Source organism: Tursiops truncatus, chromosome 8 (assembly GCF_011762595.2).
Source record: "Tursiops truncatus isolate mTurTru1 chromosome 8, mTurTru1.mat.Y, whole genome shotgun sequence".
Taxonomy (NCBI): Eukaryota; Metazoa; Chordata; class Mammalia; order Artiodactyla; family Delphinidae; genus Tursiops; species Tursiops truncatus.
In genome coordinates, this window is record NC_047041.1 from 103781575 (window position 1) to 103802388 (window position 20814).

The 20814-nt window shown below is 45.5% G+C and overlaps 1 protein-coding gene across 11 annotated transcripts in view; it reads right to left on the bottom strand.

Annotated features, from left to right (window-relative positions):
* The window catches only part of TESMIN (testis expressed metallothionein like protein), a 53533-nt gene that overhangs the window by 7526 nt on the left and 25193 nt on the right, over window positions 1-20814 (bottom strand). For 4 of the 11 annotated variants that reach the window (XM_073809292.1, XM_073809289.1, XM_073809290.1 and 1 more), the window contains 4 exons: window positions 14930-15032; window positions 10941-11078; window positions 9481-9656; window positions 116-301 (listed from right to left, as the gene is read on the bottom strand). In XM_073809292.1, the coding sequence (XP_073665393.1) occupies window positions 116-301; window positions 9481-9656; window positions 10941-11078; window positions 14930-15032 (603 nt within the window). Of the gene's footprint in view, window positions 1-115; window positions 302-6720; window positions 7890-9480; window positions 9657-10940; window positions 11079-12770; window positions 13854-14929; window positions 15033-20814 lie in introns of those variants that run through there. The other 7 variants (XM_019929086.3, XM_073809291.1, XM_073809293.1 and 4 more) reach the window with 6 other exon arrangements.

The window sequence follows — 20814 nt, forward strand, 5'->3', positions numbered from 1 at the left end:
AAGGTAAAAACGAAGAAGGCTCTAGAAAACAGAAAGCTTGACCACCTCTGATCTAAGTTTAAGAAAAAATGTTTGCTGACTTCCCCTTTCCGGAGTGGGTATACTTTTCTCTTACCCTCTTGTCAGCAAGATGAAAAGCCTGGACATTATATATGAAACAAGCACAAGGAGACTCCAAGTCAAGCAGCAGCCCAGCCAGGGAGCTCGGGAGTGAAGGGCGACACGGTGCGGAGACCCTGGGTTTCCTGCTTGCCTCCTGAACAGGGTGAAGAGGTCGATCTGCTCCAAGCTGATACACAGGCTTAACACAGTTCCCATCAAGAAAGAACATGAAAAGACAAAATAGGGACATCAAGGACTGTCACCTAAAACATATAAAGAACCCTCAAAACTGAACAAAAACAAAAAATCGAGTTAAAATGGGCAAAATACATGAACAGACACTTCACCGAAGAGGTTACAGAGATGGAAAAAAGCTCAAGAAGAGATGTTCAGCATGATTAGTCACTTGGGGGATGCACAGTAAAAACACAGTGCGGTATCACTAAACACCTATCAGAACGGCTACCATAAAAGCCAGTGAGAGCACCAAATGCTGGCAAGGATACAGAGAGAGTGGATGACTCGTACGTCGCTGCTGAGAAGGTGAAATGCTGACATCAAACACGCAACTACTGTCCAGCCCAGCACCTGCACTCCTGAGCGTGCACCCCAGCCAAATGGAAACCCACCTTTACACGAGAACCTGCACGCAAGTGTTCACAGTAGTTTATTCATAACAGGCAACAACTGGAAACAGCTCAGATGTCCTTCAGTGGATTAAACTCTGGTCATCCACACCATGTACCTACTACTCAGCAATAACAAAATAAGAGATTATTAAGATACACAACAACCTGGGAGAATCTCCAGAGAATTCTTCCAAGTGAAAAAAAATCCTAAAATGTTACAAACTGTATGACTCCATTTACGTAGCGTTCTTTTTTAAAATGAAAAATATATATAGTTATTTATTTATTTGGCTGCGCCGGGTCTTAAAGTTGCAGCGTGCGGGCTGTTCATTGCTGCGTGCGGGATCTTTTAGTTGCGACGTGCATGTGGGATCCGGTTCCCTGACCAGGGATGGAACCTGGGCCCCCTGCCTTGGGAGCGCGGAGTCTTACCCACTGGACGGCCAGGGAAGTCCCTATATATCATTTTTGAAATGACAAAAGTCAAGCAATGGAGCACAGGCTAGCTGCCGAGGGTCTGGGAGGGGGCGGGAAAGAAGACAGACGGTGGGAAAGAGAGAGACTTGAGGGATCGCTGAGGGGACAGAGTCCTGCATCTTGACTGTATCAATGTCACTATCCTGGCTGTGATATTGTACTAAAGTTTTGCAAGGATGTTACCACCAGGGGAAACTAGATAAAGGGACACAGCATCTCTCTGTATTGTTTCTTACAATTGCAGATAAATCTACAATTATCTCAAAATGAAATGTTTAACTTTTTTAAAAGCTATTTAAAATATTTTTTAAGGCCCTCGTATGTTCACTGGTGAATTCTACCAAACATGTAAGGAAAAAATTATTCCAATTCTTTACAATGTCTTCCAGGACGCAGAAGCAGAGGGACTACTTCCTAACTCACTCTATCAGGGCAACATTACCCTAATACTAAGACCAGACAAAGGAACTACATGAAAATTACAGATCAATATCTCTTATGGACATAAATGCCAAAATTCTTAACAAAATATTAGCAAATCAAATCCAATAATGTATAAAAAGAATTATACACCACGACTAAGTGGGATTTAACCTAAGTAAGCAAGTCTGGTTCAACATTCAAAAGTCAATTAATGTAACCCATCACATCGACAGGCTAAGGGAGAAAAATCACAGGCGCATATCAGTAGATGCAGAAAAAGCATGTTACAAAATCCAACACCCAGAGGTGATAAAAACCTTCAGCAAACTATGAATAGATAAAGAATGTCTACAACTGATAAAGAATATCTACAGTAAAAACTAAAGCTTACATCATATTTAATGGTGAGAAACTAGAAACTTCCCCACTGAGATCAGGAACAAGGCAAGGATGTCCCCCATCACTGCTTTTCAACATGATACTGGAAGTTCTAGCTAATGTGAGAAGACAAGGAAATCAAAATTATACAGGCTGTGAAGGAAGAAATAAAACTTTCTTTGTTCACAGATGACATGATTGTCTGTGTTAAAAATCTGAAAATCAGCCCCCAAAACTCCTGGAATGTAAAAGCAATTATAGGGGCTTCCCTGGTGGCACAGTGGTTGAGAGTCCGCCTGCCAATGCAGGGGACACGGGTTCGTGCCCTGGTCCGGGAGGATCCCACATGCCGCGGAGCGGCTGGGCCCGTGAGCCATGGCCGCTGAGCCTGCGTGTCCGGAGCCTATGCTTCGCAACGGGAGAGGCCACAACAGTGAGAGGCCCGCGTACCGCAAAAAAAAAAAAAAAAAGCAAAAGCAATTATAGTAAGGTTGCAGGATACAAGATTAATATATAAAAGTCAATCACTTTCCTATACAACACTAGCGAACAAGTGGAATTTGAAATTAAAAACACAATACCATTTATGTTAAAATACTTAGGTATAAATCTAACAAAATATGTACAAGATCTATATGAGGAAAACTACAGGGACTTCCCTGGTGGCGCAGTGGTTAAGAATCTGCCTCCCAATGCAGGGGACACAGGTTCAAGCCCTGGTCCGGGAAGACCCCACTTGCTGCGGAGCAGCTAAGCCCGTGTGCCACAACTGCTGAAGCCTGTGCACCTAGAGCCTGTGCTCTGCAACAGGAGAAGCCACCACAGTGAGAAGCCTGCACACTGCAACGAAGAGTATCCCCTGCTTGCTGCAACTAGAGAAAGCCCATGTGCAGCAAGGAAGACCCAACGCAGCCAAAAATAAATAAATTTATTTTAAAAACTCTACAAACTCTGAAGAAAGAAATCAGAGAAGAACTAAATAATTGAAGAGATATTCCATGTTCATGGAGAGGAAGACTCAGTATTTCCAAGGTGCCAGTTCTTCACAACTTGATCTATAGAATCAACACAATCCCAATCAAAATCTCAGCAAGTTATTTTGTAAATGTCAAAAAACTGATTCTAAAGTTATATGGAGAGGCAAAAGACCCGGAATAGCCAACACAATATTGAAGGAGAAGAACAAAGTTTGACTGACACTATCCAACCTCAAGACTTACTATAAAGCTACAGTAATCAGGACAGTGTGGTCTTGGTGGAAAAATTAACAAATAGGTCAATGGACCACAATAGAGAGCCCAGAAGCATACCCACATAAATACGGTCAACTGACCTTTGGCAAAGGGGCAAAGGTAATACAATAGAGGAAAGAATGTCTTTTCAGCAAATGGTGCCAGAACAACTGGACATCCACATGCAGAAAAATGAATCTAGACATAGACCTTATACTCTTCATAAAAATTAACTCAAAGTGGATCACAGACATAACTGTAAAATGCAAAACTCCTAGAAGATAAAATTGTGATCTATAAAATAAATGACTGGTGAGCTGGACTTCATTAAAATTAAAAACTGTTCTGCAAAAGTCACTGTTGAGAGACTGAGAAGATAAGCCACAGACTGGGAGAAAATATTTGTAAAAGACACATCTGATTAAGGACTATTATCCAAAATATACAGAGAACTCTTAAAACTCAACAGTGAGAAAATGAGCAGCCCAGTTACAAAGGGGCTAAAGACCTGGACAGATACCTCACTAAAGAAAATACACAGGTGGTAAGTAAGCACATGAAAAGATACTTTAGATCTTTTGTTCTTAGGAAATTGCAAATTAAAACAACAACGAGATACGGCCACACACCTATCAAAATGGCCAAAATCCAAAACATTGACACCACCCAATGCTCACTTCTGCCCACCTGGGCCCACGACCTTCATAAAGAGAGCTTCACCTGCAGAATGAGCTGTGCCTTTCCCCTCCAGTTGTCCTTATCCTTTCCTCAAACTGCTGTTCTCTTAGATTCTCTAACTTCTCCCATCATTTTTATCTTCAATGAAAATTCCACCTTCAATTCCTTAAACAAGTATATTTACTTCTTACAATAATTTGTCTATTGTGGTTTTAAAAGCTTCACCCCACTGAAACTAGACAATCCCTGGCAGAATTTTAGGTATTGGTGCAGGGTTTAATAAAAGGGATAAAGGTCTTCAGAGCCACGATGAGGGTTACAAGTAGGTTCCTGCTGATATATTGCAGCCAATAGAAGCTTGTCTCTTAAGGATGGTTTGCTTGCTCCCACATTTTCTGTATTGTGTATAAGCTTGTGGTTAACTGATAGGAAAGAAGATTTTCAGCATGTGCAACATAAATATATATTTGGTCTCTGCCCCCAACATAGAGTTCCTAAAACTCCTGTAATTTCCTGAATGATAGGGGTGGTAGGAGCATCTTACACAGAGCACCTGAATTCCTTGGAATATCCTAGGTGGTAGGAATGTCGTTTGTTCCACGGAGGTGACTCTTGGTGGGCTCCTGGATAGCTTCAGAATGGGAGCTGGCCTCCAGAAAGACCAAACCATTATTAGAAGCTTGTAATTTGCAGCCATGTCCCCATCTCCCAGGGAGGGGAGAGGAGCTGGAGATTGAGTTAATCTGCATGATGAAGCCTCAGTAAAAATCCCTAAACTACAGGGTGTGGAGAGCTTCCAGGTTGGTGAGCACATCCATGTGCCAGGAAGGTGGTGCACTCCAGCTCCAGGGGACAGAAACTCCTGTGCTCAGCACCCTTCTGGACCTCGCCCTATGTACCTTTTCATCTGTTCATTTATACCCTTGACAATAAACCAGTAATGGTAAGTAAAGTGTCTTCCTGAGTTCTGTGAGCTGTTATAACAAATTATCTAACCCGAGGAGGGGTCATGGGAGCTTCAGGTTTGTAGTGAAGTCAGACAGAAGTGGGGGTAACCTGGGACCCACTACGTGTGATTGGTGTCTGCAGTGGGGGCAGTCTTGTGGGACTGAGGCCTTAATCCTGTGGAGTCTGAATTCAATTCAATTCAATTACAGGACACCTGAGAGTTGGAGAATTGGTTGGTGTTGGAAAAAATTTAAAACACCACGCATTTGGTGTCGGAAGTGTGAGTAGAGAAATAGTTCTCTTTTAGCGTGTGCCATTTTTGTTTAAATGACTTTTTCTCGGATTCCTGAAAAGATAAGATGTAAGCTAAACTGCATTTCTGGAAAAACAAAAACCCTGCAGATAATCTAACCTAATCACAAAGGTGGCCCATGTCATTTAGTACACAGAAGGTAGAAAGATGACAAGGTGGTTAAATTTGCACAGCCACACCCAGAAATAAGGACATACTATTTTTATTTTTATATGGTTTTAAAATAGCATTACTTCTCTCTCAGAAGCAAAAAGACGTGCTTTTATGTTTTTTTAGTCATCCTATGTAACTTTAACCCTGGGCATTAGAGTGGCTTTATTCACAACTCTACTTTGGCTTTTACTTCTCATACTGAATTTTCTACAAGTTGTACTGACTTAATAAATTCTCTCCACTGAGAATCCCTGCAGGGGTCATGCCTTTCCAGATGCCCTTTCCCTAACTTTCAGGCTTCAGCTCAGTGTACCTGGCCACAGCCTGAGTATCCTCAGGCAGCACCAAAGGTCCCTTAGCTCACAGGAGCCCAGGTTCCAGGCGGACTCCCCTGAAATGCTGGGGTCATTGCCCTAAGGATTGCTGCTCACCTTGCTGGTCAGGGCTGCCTCCGGCCTCTGCAGGGGGCTGTACCTAGTTGCAGGGTCTTTCTAGGCAGCTGTTTGCCTCAAAGTAGTCCTGGAGGACACTGTTCCCTTCCCCTCCCTCCACACCTGCACCGTGCAGCTCCTGGGCACTTACAATGTGCCTGATGCAAATTGGAATGTGCTACAAGTGTAAAATACACACTGGATTTCAAATATTCGGTACATACAAAGAATGTGAACTATCTCAATCATTTTTATTTTGATTATACGTTGAAATGATAGTGTTGGGGATATATGGGGTTAAATAAAAGATTATTAAACTGATTTCACCTGTTCCTTTTTTACTTTTCTCATATATGGCTACTAGAAAATTCTAAATTATATGTGGTCGGCAGATATTGCAGTTGGCAGCACTGCCAAGAGGGACATGGAAAGGAGGGCAGCCCTCCCAGAAGGAGTCACAAAGCCCCCCATTTCCAAGTCCCCTTCCAGCCCCCAAGGGTGAAGTGGGCTAGGTGGGCTCCTCCACAGCGTCCCCTCCCTGCTCTGTCTCGAGATGTTGATGGGACTGAAAGCACACAGAGCAACAGGGAACACTGCTCATGGAGAACTCCGTCATCCTACAATGCTTGTCTCTACCTCCGGCTTTCTGCCACAGAACCCAGATCCCAAGGGGTCACAAAGGCGTTGAAACAGAGAAGAATTAAGAATTTCTTTTCCCCGCTTTGGCTCCCCATCAGAGCTAGGCTGTTCCAAACACAACTCAACAAATCATCAGCTTGCTCCTTGGCTCCTGGCTTACTGGTGTGCCTAGTGGCCAGGCCCTATGACCCCACTTCTTTTAGTGGTGTGTTTGTAAATGAGCTTTCTAAACATTCTCCAAGGGGCCAATACTATTAATGAACACAGAAACATAACAAATAGACTTTTCCACTCCTAAGTTAATTACAACAATGGAAGACATGTCAAAATTTTATTCCTCTTTTCTTTTACAATAGAACCAAAAGAGAGTCAACTTAATAACTTATCTTACCTGCTGATTTCTGCAAACTAGTTACTTTACAAACAATAATAATATTATAACAATAATTATGGAGAAGTTAATTGGATAATAGAGCTTTTCCACAATTTAAATGGAAACACATAAGAAACTAGATAATTTTCAGTCCCACAACTCAAAATGCTACTGACCAAACCAACCCTGCTGTCTGCATTTCACTGTGGCCCTAGAGGAGACTGGTAATTCCTGTGACTCTGGGGAAACATCTACACTCAGAAATTCTCCAAGGTATTCAGTAGTTCTCTACAGATTTTAAGTTGTATCTTAGCAGCCTATCTGGAGAATTTGTTTCTAAACAATTTAGGGGAAAATCATTATGGCTTTTTATGCAGAGAACCCGCCAGAGGAAGAAATTCCCAGGAGAGGGTGAAGTCAATAGGAATGGACTTCTACTTCTCTCCAGGGCCTGCTTCCACCCTCCATGACTCAGTGTTAGTGCAGACAATTCTCCCGGGATCACAGGAACACATGCTCTCTCCTCGGGTCCAGACAACAGCAGTTATGTCATGCACCTCCTCAAAAACGGAGGGAGGGTTTTAATCGCCAAATCCCTCAGAGACTCTGAGTAACCCCTTGGTGCCCTGATGCAGAGGGAAAGCTTGATTTTAACGATGAAGCTGTTGGTGTAGACCTGGCCTCTTGGTCCTTAAAACAACTTTTCTAAACGAGTTTTCCTGCAGAATATGGAGACGAAATCTACATGCAGGCACATCTCACCACGTTGTGCTTGACTCAATTTTCAACCCTTTGGATTTAAACTCAATATGGAGAATCTGCGACAAGCATCTCCCGAATTCCTCTAAGATCATCTGCTCTGCCAAGCTCTCAGAGCAGTGCTCCTTCTCGGCCTCTTCGCCCTGAGCCAGCAGGCAGGCGCACGTGGCTTCCACCACCTCCCAGGAGATGCATGAGGATGACTGCCTGTCAGAAGCAGACCAGTTAAAGGCCACGTTCAATCACTCCACTGTTTTAAATACCTTTCGTATTCAAGGAGACGTGTTTGTCAAAGCATTGTAAGAATGTCACCGGTAAAATCTAATGTCTTCCTAACACTGGAAGCTATGTTACCTGTCATGACATAAAGGATTGCTCTTAGAAGAAGAATACAGAGGTCAGGTGAATCTGTCAGCTCCTAGACGTCCCTCTCACGGCAGATCCTAAATTTTCTCAAACTGAGATCCACTAAGGAGCCCAGAGACCTGGGCTGCAGTATCAAGCCCATGGGCTGGGCAGCGGTCGAAGCAGCAGGAATCTTAGCTAAGACAAGCCATGCAGCCTTGCTCTAAGCTCTGTGCACAAGTCTACCTGAGGAAAGCGGCAGTAGGACAGCTACCCAGGGCACCGGCCCCTTGCGCTACAGACGCACAATGGCTCTGAGGACTCGCCTCCTAGGGGGCGTTTTGTCAGCATGGCCTTGCCTCGGAATGCCCCCTGGATCCCTGAAGAGGTTCTGTTGTACGGGACCAGCCACTCTCCCCACTGGGCTCAAAGGGCAACTGTGGCTTAGCTAGATAGTTGCCCAAGTCATGCTCAAACTGAAAAAATTTAGGAAAACTATAAAGTATTAAAAAGTATTGGATTATGAAAATATAGACGTTGGGATTGGTTAAAATCTCTCTATAAAGGCAATACACGATGACTTCTGTTGAAGATGAAAGAACAGGGCTGTCCTCAGGTCAAGAGTCTTAACATTTTGAGGCCAGACTCCAACGTATGGAGCATGGACCCCTATCACATCCCATCGGACACACAACATCCCCATGTCAGGCAATGTTTTCACATATAATTTCACAGAAGATGCAGCCATGTTTCAGTACATTTTTACCAATGACGACCTCTGCAGGTCACAGTGATGAGTATTTCTGATGTCTCTAACCAAATAAGCATGAACTTGGCTTTTCTACATGTTATCAATTAATTAATGATATCCAGTACTTTATCATGACATGACCCATCACAGAGAACTCAAAGAAACTTTTTAAAATGGATGAATCTAGTCCAATATATAATAAAATTATTACTCAATCTTTGAGACCTGCTAGGAGTATAATATGACCTCAAAATAATTAAATGGGAAGATATCCAACTAAAGTGGGCTCCATAATCACTTTAGTAAGGAATACAGCACACACCGAGAACATCTCTCTGCCGTCACTTCCTGTGGTAAAGAGTGGTTCGGGTGTTTGCTGCCTAGAGATCATGCCCTTGCCTCCTGAGGTCCTGTAGGGACCTTCTGCTCTCGTACGAAACCAGGGGTAACTCAGGCGGTCAGGACAAAAAGGTCAAGCTAAGAGGACAAATAGGACCAAGCGAATTCGACAGCAGGCGCTCCTCTGAGCTAACAGTGTGTGATCTAGGGTTGGTCAAGACAGAGAAAGAAACTGGCGTCTTCCTTCCCCATCCCTTGTCCCCCACCTACAGACAAACACGCTTTCTTTCCAGTGTGTAAACTGTTTTAACTCTCCTCTCAAATTTTATCTTTTTTTTGGCCGCGCTGCACGGCTTATGGGGGGATCTTAGTTCCCCGGCCAGGGATTGAAACCGGGCCCCGGCAGTGAAAGCGCGGAGCTCTAACCACTGGACTGCCAGGGAATTTCCAACTCTCCTCTCAAAATAACCTTGAATTCCCCTATTAGGAGGGTTAGTTCAGAGTACCTACCTATCTTTTCTGAATTTTGGTAGTCCTGAAAATTTAGTTGTTGACAAATGATGGCCGCCTTCAAAACCTCCGATTTCCATATAGTTTGGCATGTTCATTAGTGTTTTTCGTTCTGGGCTTTCTTCATAATTTTTGCAATCGATGCATTTGCAAATAGAAGAACACATAATTTTGGCCTGGTAATGTAAAATGCTTCAATAAAATTAGGTTGTCCTACCATTCATCAAAAACCAACAAATTCTATTTGGATCTTAAATAACTGTTTATATCTGTGTGTGCACGCACGTATGTAATCTGCGATTTTCATACCAAAGAAAGGCAGAAGTGAAGAGGGGCAGGTGACTGTGATGTGAAGAGAGGTGGGGAGGGGCCCCCGAGGGCCAGTGGGTGGGTGTGGGTGTGAGCCCCGAGCAGAGAGTGGGGTCTCTCCCTCGTCCAGCAGAGCACAGCGAAGGCTCCATCTGACCCTTGTTCTAATCGAAGCCTGCCTCAGCCGGTCATAGCACTCCAGCCCGACCACCCTTCTCCTTCAGCACCGAGGGTGTCGTGCTGGCTCCGCTGTTGCAGAGAACGTGCGAGTGGTAGAACATGAAACCCACCCGAGGCCGGGCCTGCGGTGGGCATTCTAGGGGGAGGCCCTTCCTGCTTCCTTGTGGGTGGACTTTGTTTCTTGCCACACAGTTGTGTGACACTCAGGGCTGGGGACCAACCCCTTGCTCAGGCCCGGCCTGGGGGCAGTCAGAAGGCTGGCCCTGTGACACTCTGGTTTCCAGTTTCCTCTTAGTTTCAGCCCCTGGGGGTTTCCGTCTGTCCTTTCCAGCTCAGACATGCATCTAATGGGGTGTGTTTTATTCTGCACCTCTGGGTGTTTTGAATAGGAGGTTCTTCGAGATTGCTAGTCTGTTGTAATGCCAGACGCTACAGGACATCAGCACTTTGCGTGGGCCACTGCCCGGCAGAGGAAAGTGGGCTGACACACTGTCCCGGCAGCCAGACGAGCTGCTTGGGAGCTGCCTGCTCAGAGCACCCAGGTGAATGCTCACCTGAGGACAAGGCTGCCCCCACTACCCCACCCAGAGCGTCTCCGCCCTGCTCAGCAAGGAAAAGGCCCGCCTCTGGGAGCCACCAGGTGCTGGCCACTGAGGGGAGCTCCAGCCCCTGGTCAGCAGCTGCAGGGCGGGCAAGGCCCTGGCACTGGGCACCCTCTGCTGGACAGTCAGGGCGGGCTCGGGGGAGACAACATGCTCCCAAAGGAGGCCTGAGCTCATTTACTTGATTCGTAAGGCGTAATTCACATTTGAGAAATTAAGGTAGATTGGTGGGTGCCCTTTTAGAAGCCCTGGAAGGAAGAAATTAAATTATATTTCTCCCTTTAAATTGAAGATTTTTTAACCACAAAGTTACTTAGGCCATATATTTAGCTGGTTTTTAAAAATAATACTTAGGAATTGCTGACTGACCTCAAAGCATTCACAGTAATTCTTAAGGCAGCCTGACTTCTTGCAATTACATCCTTTGCTGTGTCGAGGCTTAACGTCTCCCAATTGTCCTTTCCCAATTTTTTGTTGGAAAGCTTCCGGATTTCTATCAAGACATGCCTAAGACAGAAAATGCAAAACTCCATCAAGATATATTTTATTATTTAAAAATAATGTTCAGTGCAAAGTACCTGGCTTGCCCGACGAGCAGTGTGCCTCATCTCCTCACATCGTTGAGGAAGTGCATCACCCCCCCATTTCATTTTAATTCATTTGAACACTTAAAGGTAGAAAATTTATGGACAGTAACGATGTGATGGAAATCATTGTGTCCATGTGGACATATTTCCTTCCTGCATCTCTTGTACTTTTTTTCCTGAGATAGTTGGGATCATGGTACTCTGACACCAGCTCACGTTTGCTAAACGTGCACGGCGTTCCACTTTCTGTGTGATTTATACGCGTTCTCTCATTTAATCCTCACAGCAACCTTGTGGAGGAAACACTACCACTGTTCTTGCTGTCTGCCGGATGAAGAGACTGAGGCACCGAGAGGTCAGATGACAGCGACCAAGTGATGGAGTCCGGTTCCGGTCCCTGTGCTCACGTCCAGCCCCGGTTCTCAACCAGCAGGTGCCTGTCTCATACATCACGCTCGGCTTTTTATCGTGCTTTGTTTGTTTGACTCTTCTACCTGTCTGCTACCTATCTAGACTATTGTCAATGACAAGGTGAGGCCGTGCTCTTTATAAAGCTGGGCTGGAGCAACGCGGAAGGCACAGCGGCAGCCCCCGTCCTCCCTCTCCCCTCACAGGTGAGCAGCGGGGATCCGGTCGGCACCAGAGCCCTGGAGGTCCCCATCGCTGCAGAAGGGCCTTTGCAGTGAGGCTGCTGTGTTTGTGTGCTTTCACTTTTTACTGCAGCACGAGGGATGGTGGACGTGATGAATCTGAGCATGTGTGAGCCCCGTGCGACCCCACCCAGACCAGGTCAGAGGACAGTCCAGCCCACCCATGCCGAGGTCCCTCATGACTCCTTCCCATTAACACACGCCTGAGGGAACCTCTATTCTGACTGGGATTGCTTTAATTTTGCCTGTTCTGGAACTTCATCTAAGTGGAACCATTTGGTGTGTATTCTTTTCCATCTGGCTTCTTTCATTAGCGCCGTGTGAGATTCTCCGGGCTGTGGCACAGAGCTGTGGGTCTTTGTTTTTCATTGATGTGTGTCACCTGTTAGATGATACACCCCAACAGATCTATCCATTCTACCACTGAACACACGGATTGTTTCCAGTTTCGGGCTATTATGAATAAAACTGCTATGAACATTTTTTTTTTTTTTTTTTTTGCGGTACGCGGGCCTCTCACTGTTGTGGCCTCTCCCGTTGCGGAGCACAGGCTCCGGACGCGCAGGCTCAGCGGCCATGGCTCACAGGCCCAGCTGCTCCGTGGCACGCGGGATCCTCCCGGACCAGGGCACAAACCGGTGTCCCCTGCATAGGCAGGCGGACTCTCAACCACTGCGCCACCAGGGAAGCCCTGCTGTGAACATTTTTGTACAAGCCTCTGGTAGACATGTAAACTCATTTCTAGGGGCTCTGTTTTTAGGAATGAACTGCTGGATCACAGCACATACAAAGGTTTAGTTTTAGTAACTATTGCCAAACAATTTTCCAAAGTGCTGGTACCAATTTACATCCCTACCAGCAATGCATGAGAATTCCAACACTTTTTTTAAAAAATAAATTTATTTATTTATTTTTGGCTGCATTGGGTCTTCGTTGTTGTGCACGGGCTTTCCCTTGTTGCAGAGCACAGGCTCTAGGCGCATGGGCTTCAGTAGCTGTGGCTTGTGGGCTCTAGAGTGCAGGCTCAGCAGTTGTGGTGCATGGGCTTAGTTGTTCCGTGGCATGTGGGATCTTCCCGGACCAGGGCTCGAACCCGTGTTCCCTGCGTTAGCAGGTGGATTCTTAACCACTGTGCCACCAGGGAGGTCCCCCAACACTTTTCAAATAGAACTTTTTATACTTTTAATTGCAGACAGTATCCTTTACCCCTGAAGAAAAGGCTACTATACTGAAGCTTAGATGCAATTGAAGCTGTGGATCTGCCTGTATCAAAATTGATATTTTCAACTGATGTATCTATAATTCAAGAGGCAAGTTAAAGTATTTTAGAAAACATAAACAGCCCAACCATGGCACAGTAGGAGAGCCTCGAGTCCACAGGGGATGGCCCTCAGTCTCCCTGGGTAAGTGAGAGGACACCAAGCCGTGGCCCGAGCAGGGGGGCTGTGCTCCCTTCTCTGCTAATCTTTCGTGCCCACGGGAAGGGATGAAAACTGCCCCTAATGCATTTAGCCTTTAGCAGGTGGCCTGCGGGGCTCTCCAAGGTGCCGTCTGCCCCTAGATTCTCCCTTCACCGGGAAGCCAAGGAGAATAAAAATCAGTCTAGGTAACGACGGCCGAGAGCTTTCACCCGACTTTCTTCACACAGTGGACCTCTCCGCCTTTTCAGACTACACTCTTTGAACTAAGGCTTATCTGCTGCATAACACAATCCGAATTTCTAAACCTCAAATCAAGGCAACGTGGAGGAGGACGCTCTACGGAGGCCGAGGAGGAGAGAAATGTGGACGCGGGCCGTGTGTCTGGGCCTTCGGGCGTTGGCGGGCGGGTGCCGGGGCTTCACCTCCAAGGCCCATCCTCAGGGAAGCCGCCGGGTCACGGCCGAGCTGATCGAGCACCTGGAGCGGCTAGCGCTTGTGGACTTCGGCAGCCAAGAGGCCGTGGCACGGCTGGAGAAAGCCATCGCCTTCGCCGACCGGCTCCGCGCCGTGGACACGGACCGGGTGGAGCCCAAAGAGTCAGTTCTGGAGGACAGATGTCTGCACCTGAGATCCGACAATGTGGTAGAAGGCAACTGTGCTGAAGAACTACTACAAAACTCCCACCGGGGTGTGGAGGAGTGTTTTGTGGCTCCCGCAGGTAATACCTCTCGACCAAAGCTGGATGAAAAAGAGCCCTTCGCACACGGCTGAGTAGCTGTTCTGGGAAGGGGTGCCCTCTAAAAACGTGGACGTGCAATGACTGCTTTGTTATGAACACTAATGCTCCCACTCCCTTCAGCCACCTGAAAAAAGTGATGGCTAGGTATCTTTTAGTAACTAACTCTTTTGAAGACAGAATTGGGAAAGATCTAGCCAAAATAAGGCAGAGTCCCTGATGCCAATGGAAGTAGAAGGTATTGCCAGTTTCCAAGGAAATGGATCAAATGTACTCACAGGCTTTTCTGGATGGAAGACTTTATCCCCTCCCCAAAAGACTGTCTACCGAACTGCATTTAAGTGAGTTTTTCTAACTGTTAGACATTGTATCTGATCACTGTGTGACACCCTGAGTTGTCCTTTTCAGTTGCTGCTTCCAGTGACTTGAGCAGCCTTTTATCTTTACTGAACACCCTTAAATTTGTTCTTGGGTGCCCGCTTTGTTCCAAGCAGAGGGCTGCCTTTCTGCTAAGGTTAGGAGGCAGCTTGGGGGGGGGTGGATATGTTTATGGCCTTCATGGCTGTGATTTCACGTGTGTATACTTAGCCCCGAACTCGCTGAGTTGTATACATTAAGTGTACAGCTTTTTACGGGTCAACTGTGTTTCAGTGAAGTGGCTAAAAAAAAGACAACGTGGGTACTTCCATGCTCTTAAACCAGACCCTTCTGGGACCCTGCTGCCCCCATGAAGCCCTCCCGTGCCGGTGGAGAATAAAGGTCTTTCTCCAGCCGCCACTCTCACAACAGCCCCAGTCATGGTCAATACCGCCACCTTCAGCCATAGAGTCCTATTTAACGTATACTCTTCAACACTTTGGGTTTTCCCAATACTGAAATTAGAAATCTGAGGAGATCGTTTTGTGAATATCCCCTGCACTTTTAAATGCTTTCAGAATGTGTGTATTTAATGGAAATTTGTTACCTTAATGGCCTCAAACCGTTCCATGTCATGATGTAAATTGTTGCAACAATTATTACAATTGCACTTGTTGCAAAAGTCCCCGCTTGCAAAGCAATCACAGTACCTGTGAATAAAACAACACAGTGTGTCAAAGGCACCGCTGCGAGTAGTTAAAAACAAGCGTGCACACACCTACAGGGAGAGAGCTGGTCACACGCCAAGTCAACACAACTTTTAGTTACGCGATTCTCCTCTTTATGTGAAAATTAGATCCACTGGGATGATGCTTTCCAGTGACCAACACAGGAGAGAGAGACTCGTTAAAAACCATTGGTTTCATAAAATAGGCATGTGCAGAGTAAACAATTTCCTGGACAGTGTCCGCTGGCGTCCACTGTCTCCTGCCCCTAATGCCCGCCGCCCTTCTCCCAGGAACACTGTAAGCTGGTGAGCAAAGAGCCACTTTCCCATCAACCATCCCAACCCGGCTGAAAGTGAGTTCACCTCTCGGCCAGACCTCGCCTACGAGAAAAGAACGAAGGGACCTAGAGGTGGCCCCTGGCCCAGGCTTTGCGTCACTTTCATTCCATGTCAGTGGTGGAGAAAGGAGGCATGACTGGGTCAGAAACACGGGTGTGGCACGACTGCTGCCACACTGTGATAATACATATCGTCCACGAGCAGAGTCCACAGGACAGCGTGCTGAGCAGACCCTGTTCCAGCACCTGCCCCTGGGATCCTGGAGTCAGACGGGCAGTGCCCGGCAGTTCAAGGGCAGTGCCGAGCACCTTCTCTGCTGCGTTTCCCTTGAAGACCTCTCAGCGTTTATGACTGTGAACCGCTTTACATGCTCTCGTAGGAGCCTGCTCTTGTGCTGTGCGACAGAGGCCCTAATAGGCCTGAGGTTTACACCTTTTCAGTACGGGCGGGGGCAAGACACTTTCCTCAACTCCTGTAAAGATTCATGTAAAATATCCTGCTTGTAACCTGCGCCCTCGAGAGCCTTCGGGAGGCTCATCAGCCACCCCACGGCCTCAGCCTGTGACTAGAGAAGACCCACGGCGTTCTCTTCCGAGAGCGTGAGTCATTGAAAAGAGCTTCAAATGCAGGTCTAACATCAGCTCTGCTTCTGGCCCCCCACGTTATCTGATCCAGGTTATCAGTCAGCGTCTGGAGGCAGGAAGCCCTGGCACCTGACCTCCTGGGCTCGCAGGGTTGCTGAGGGAAGGCCTGGCGTGCTTCCCACATAGCGGGTGCCTCTGACAGAGTGCTGAACGAATGCAGGAGGGCCTCTGCGTCTGGCTATATGGTGGACTGGATGTTTGCAGAAACCTTCCTGTTACAGAGTTCCTGAACACAATTCTTTTAACATTATTATTATTTTTTTAACATTTATTATTTTAATATTTTTAAATAATGTGTCAAAATGCATGTCAAACCAAGAGGAGAGTAAAGGAGATTGTCAGATGTGAAAAGATAAGGAACTGTGAAGCCAGACAGGTGAGTTCTGTAGCTGCCAAGTGTTGTCCTGGGCCCTCTGCAGGTCCTAGGGATCAAATGGGCCACTCCTGCAGGAGACAGGAGACAAAGTCTGAGCTACAGAAGGTGGGAGTTGGATCAAAAAAAAACCCATATAAAGTGTGAATCCTTGAAAGGCCACCTCCCCACAAATCTACTTCACAGAAGGAGAGCGTGGAGACACAGCACTGTCTGAGCCACAGGCAGAGAGCAAGGGGAAAATGTGAGAGTTTTTCCTGACCACTAGGATGGACAGAAGGGAGTGGAGACAATTACAGAAGATTCGGAGGCTGGAAAACAGAGGGGAGAGAGTTAATGGACAGCAGATTCAAGAACTCTGAAACCTGAGCTAGCAAGAGAGAGTGGAGAAGCAGCTCTGAAGGCACGAATGGGTGGCAGGTACCAGGCTGCTCTGAAGTGGGGTGAAGGTGGCTGAAATTCTATTTAGGAGGTAGGGGGTCCCCAGGCTCCTTCCCTTCCAGTACCTGACTGCTCCTCCACCACCATGGCAAGAGACTGAAATTACTCTCTGGGGTAAAACAATTGAGGACTGGGGTATTCTAAAGAACAAAAGGGGGGAAAGGTGAATCTGAGACCCCCAGGTTTTTCCACTCAGCCCTTAGAATTCTAGCAGGAGATTGGAAAGGCCTTCTCTGAGGACCCACTAGCCCAAGAGAAAATATAGAGAGTCTGACGTTGAGATCCCCCGATAAGTGGCTTGGTAAGATCACCCTACGGTGGAGCCACAGGGAGCAAGCTCCCACCAACGTACCAAGAGCCCCCTCCCTCTGCCTTGCTCTTAACCATGAGCAGAGTGGCAGGCCAAGATCTGCAGACATTTTAGGGACTCATCCAATATGAAAGACAGAGGCCTAAAGAAACAGACTCTGAAGGGAAAAGAAAAGGGGGCGGGGGACAAGGGGGTATCAATAGCCTTGGAAAGATTAAGAAAAGTTATTGTATCCAGGAAACAAGAACACAATGCTAAAAAACACTCAGAGTACAAAAGATACATTATGTAAAATAAAAAAGTAATCACAGGGATGAAAAACTTAACAGAAGATAAGAAAACAGAACACACATACAAAAAAGTAGAAAACAATAGGAGAAAGAAGAATGTAGAGGAGCATCAGAGGGTCCAACACTTATGTAAAAAATAAGGGTTCCAGAAAGACAGAATTTTAAGAATGAAGGGGAGAAAGTAAGTCAAGAACATTTCCCAGCGCTAAGGGGCATGGGTTCCCAGAGTGAAAGGGACTGCCAAATGGCCAGAACAAGACACCTCTCACCAAATTTCAGAGCACGGGGCACAAAGAGAAGCTCCCACAAGGTTCTAGAAAGAATAAAATAGGTTTCATACAAAGGGCAAGAAAAAAGTTCACAGCAATACTGGAATCTAGAAGAAAATGCAGCAAAGCCTTCAAAAATTTAAAGGAAAATTCCACTAGTTGAAGGTGGAAATCCCATTGTCCATCCAAAATGATCATGTCAGTGAGAGGACAGACTATGACATCTTTAGACACATACGGTCTGAAAACATTCTCTCCCATCACTCTTGCTCGGGAAGCTACTGGAGGACATGCTGCACCAAAATGATGCAGTGAATCAAATGAGGAAGATAATGGAATCCAGGAGCCAGGGGCTCAAACCTGAGGAAGAAGCAAAGGGAACCCTGGGCCTGATGCTGGAGGGAGGGTCCAAGAGAACTGTGCAGCAGGCCTGGAAACCAACCACCCAAGAGCAGGGCGGTGACGGCTGCAGGAAAGGCTTCCTCCAGACCAATTCACTGAGTACCTAGTGTGTTGGAGCACGTTGAGAGAACAGTTACACAAGCGGAGGAGAGTTAAGGGTTAAGTTAGTGTTAGGTACATTAGAAAACTGAGTATTGACTCAAGGGAAAAGGTAAAGAAGTGCAGGAAGAAAATTAATCAAGGCTCAGCAGTGAGTAGTGTTTTCATAGTCATAAAAAATAAATACTACTGATCCAACCAAGTACATCTGATGTCTGGGAACAGGACATGTGTGTGTTGGGAGGGGGGTTACGTGTGAGTAGCAAGAGGGAAGAGAGCTAAATCCACATCTTTCATGGCACAAATACAAGAGATCATGCCCAAACTGAAAAGCCAAGAAGTAGCAACACAAGCACGTTATTTAGATTTATGGAGGCAAATATTAAAAGATTTGGTTAAGGGCTAAACGTTCTTGGGGATCAGAAAATAAGGAACAATTGTCAGGGAACTACATTTTTTTGTCATAAGCCTTGTATAACTATTTGGCTCTTTATGTGCATGTGAGCTGGATAAAAATAATAACTAAATGAAAAGTCAGAAAGGATAAACTGAAAGATAAAGAAATTAGATCCAGATTCAGCATAAAAAGACAAAAAAGTTAAAAATATGGAAGAGAGATTAAAAGAAATGGTCGCTAGTTACAGGGGCTCACGTATGTCTGCTTAGCATTACAGAAGGACAGAAAAGAGAAAATGGAAGACAGGTATATTTGGAGTGAGGATATCTCTGAGTTTTCCGGAACTGTTGAAAGTTGTGGATCCTCAGATTTCAGAAACCTAATGAACCCCAAAAAGGCAAATAAAAAGAAAAATTGAAGACAAAATTGTAAAAAGCCCAGAAGAAAAGACATTACCTAGACTAACCACTCACTTCATGTTAGAAATAGTGGAAAACAGTAGAATAATACCTTCGAAGCACTGAGAGAAAAACTGACAATCTAGAATTTTATACCTAGTCAAACTACGCTTACTCACCAAGGCCCAAGCTAGGCATGTTTCCTTCCTTGCACCCACACCTTGCTGGGTGCTTTTATTTATTAACTCTGTCCCCTCTACTTTTTAAACCTCTATGTTGAAGATTTGTAGCTGTGTATCACCGAACACTCATTTTCTTCTTCCCCAAACATCAAGAAAGGGTTTCTACGCTTGCTGCTTATCCTTCCTCATCTCCTATTCTTTCTTTAACCTACTGCGCTCAGACCGTCTTCTCCATCCCCCTAACTCTCAGACAACCTCCTTAACCAGAAAGGCAAGAACCTCTTCACTGCATTTACCTCTCAGCAGCGTGTGACACTATTATGCTCCAGAACCACATTCCCCACTTCCTATCAGACGTTTCCACCCTATCAGACATTTCCACCTCCAACTCAGCGTGTCCACACCTTAACTCCTGACCTTCACCTTCAGCCCTCACTGTGCTCACTCTGTAGTCTCTCTCTGCATTCATGGTGTCCATCCACCCAGTAACATGACCCCTGAGTCATTTCTGACGATTACCTTTCTCTCTTTACTCACATCCAAGGGGTTAACCAAGTCTACTGATTCTGGCTCAGAAATGTCTTTGCTAATTTTATTCTTGATACAAGTAAATCATATTTGTTGTAGTTTTTAAAAATGTAAATAAGCAAAAAGGAAAAATTACAATCACCCAGAATCCCACTCCCTAGAGATGATCATTTGGCAAATATATTTCAGAGTTTTTCTGTAAAACTATACATATTAAAATAAATACATGTTGTTTGCTTACATATAATATATAAAAAAAGATCATATTCTATACACTGTTTCAATGTGCTTTTATTATGTAACAATGTCAGTAATCAATGTGACAGCTTGTTTTCATTACTTATCAATATAATGTTATGAGTGTTAATATTACATGTAAATAGATTTACATGCCATTTTAATGACTGAACAATACCCCATTCTACAGTGGCATCATAATTTAGTTAATAATTCCCCTTATACTGAACATTCAGATTATCTTATATATTTTGGAATAATGAACAACACTACACAAGTGGCACTGGCCTCCTTCCTGTTCCGAGAACCGTGTACCCTCTCTCTCTTGCCACAGGGCCTTGGCACCTGCTGCTTCCTCTGCCTAGAACACTCTTATCAACCCACTTTCAATCTACCTCTGCCCCCTCATCCAACACCCCTCTTGTCCTCTGGGAAGCTTTCCTGGCTGTCATACCTGGTCAGCTCCCCCCGTCGCCCTCTGCCCATTGCTGCTCCTTTCCACCATGACCTCCACGTGTGTGATTGTTTTATTCATGTCTGTCTCCCCCACTAGACTGTGACTGCTGAGAGGGCAGGGACCATAACTCTCTTGCTCATTTCTGTCTTCCCTATTCCTGAAATCACAGGCATTCAAAAATACTTTGTGGAAAGAATAAATGATGAGTGGAGAAAATGCTACAATGCGTATGTTTGAAATGTCTCTTAAATCTGTGGATTTTTTCTTCGTTGCTACCATCTCTGCCCTAGTTCAGGTCATCAGCATCTTTTGTCTACACTGTTGTGACAGCCTCTTAACTTTCAACTTCCTCCACTTTGCCGTTAGGGCTAATTTCCTAAAACATATATCAGGCAAAAA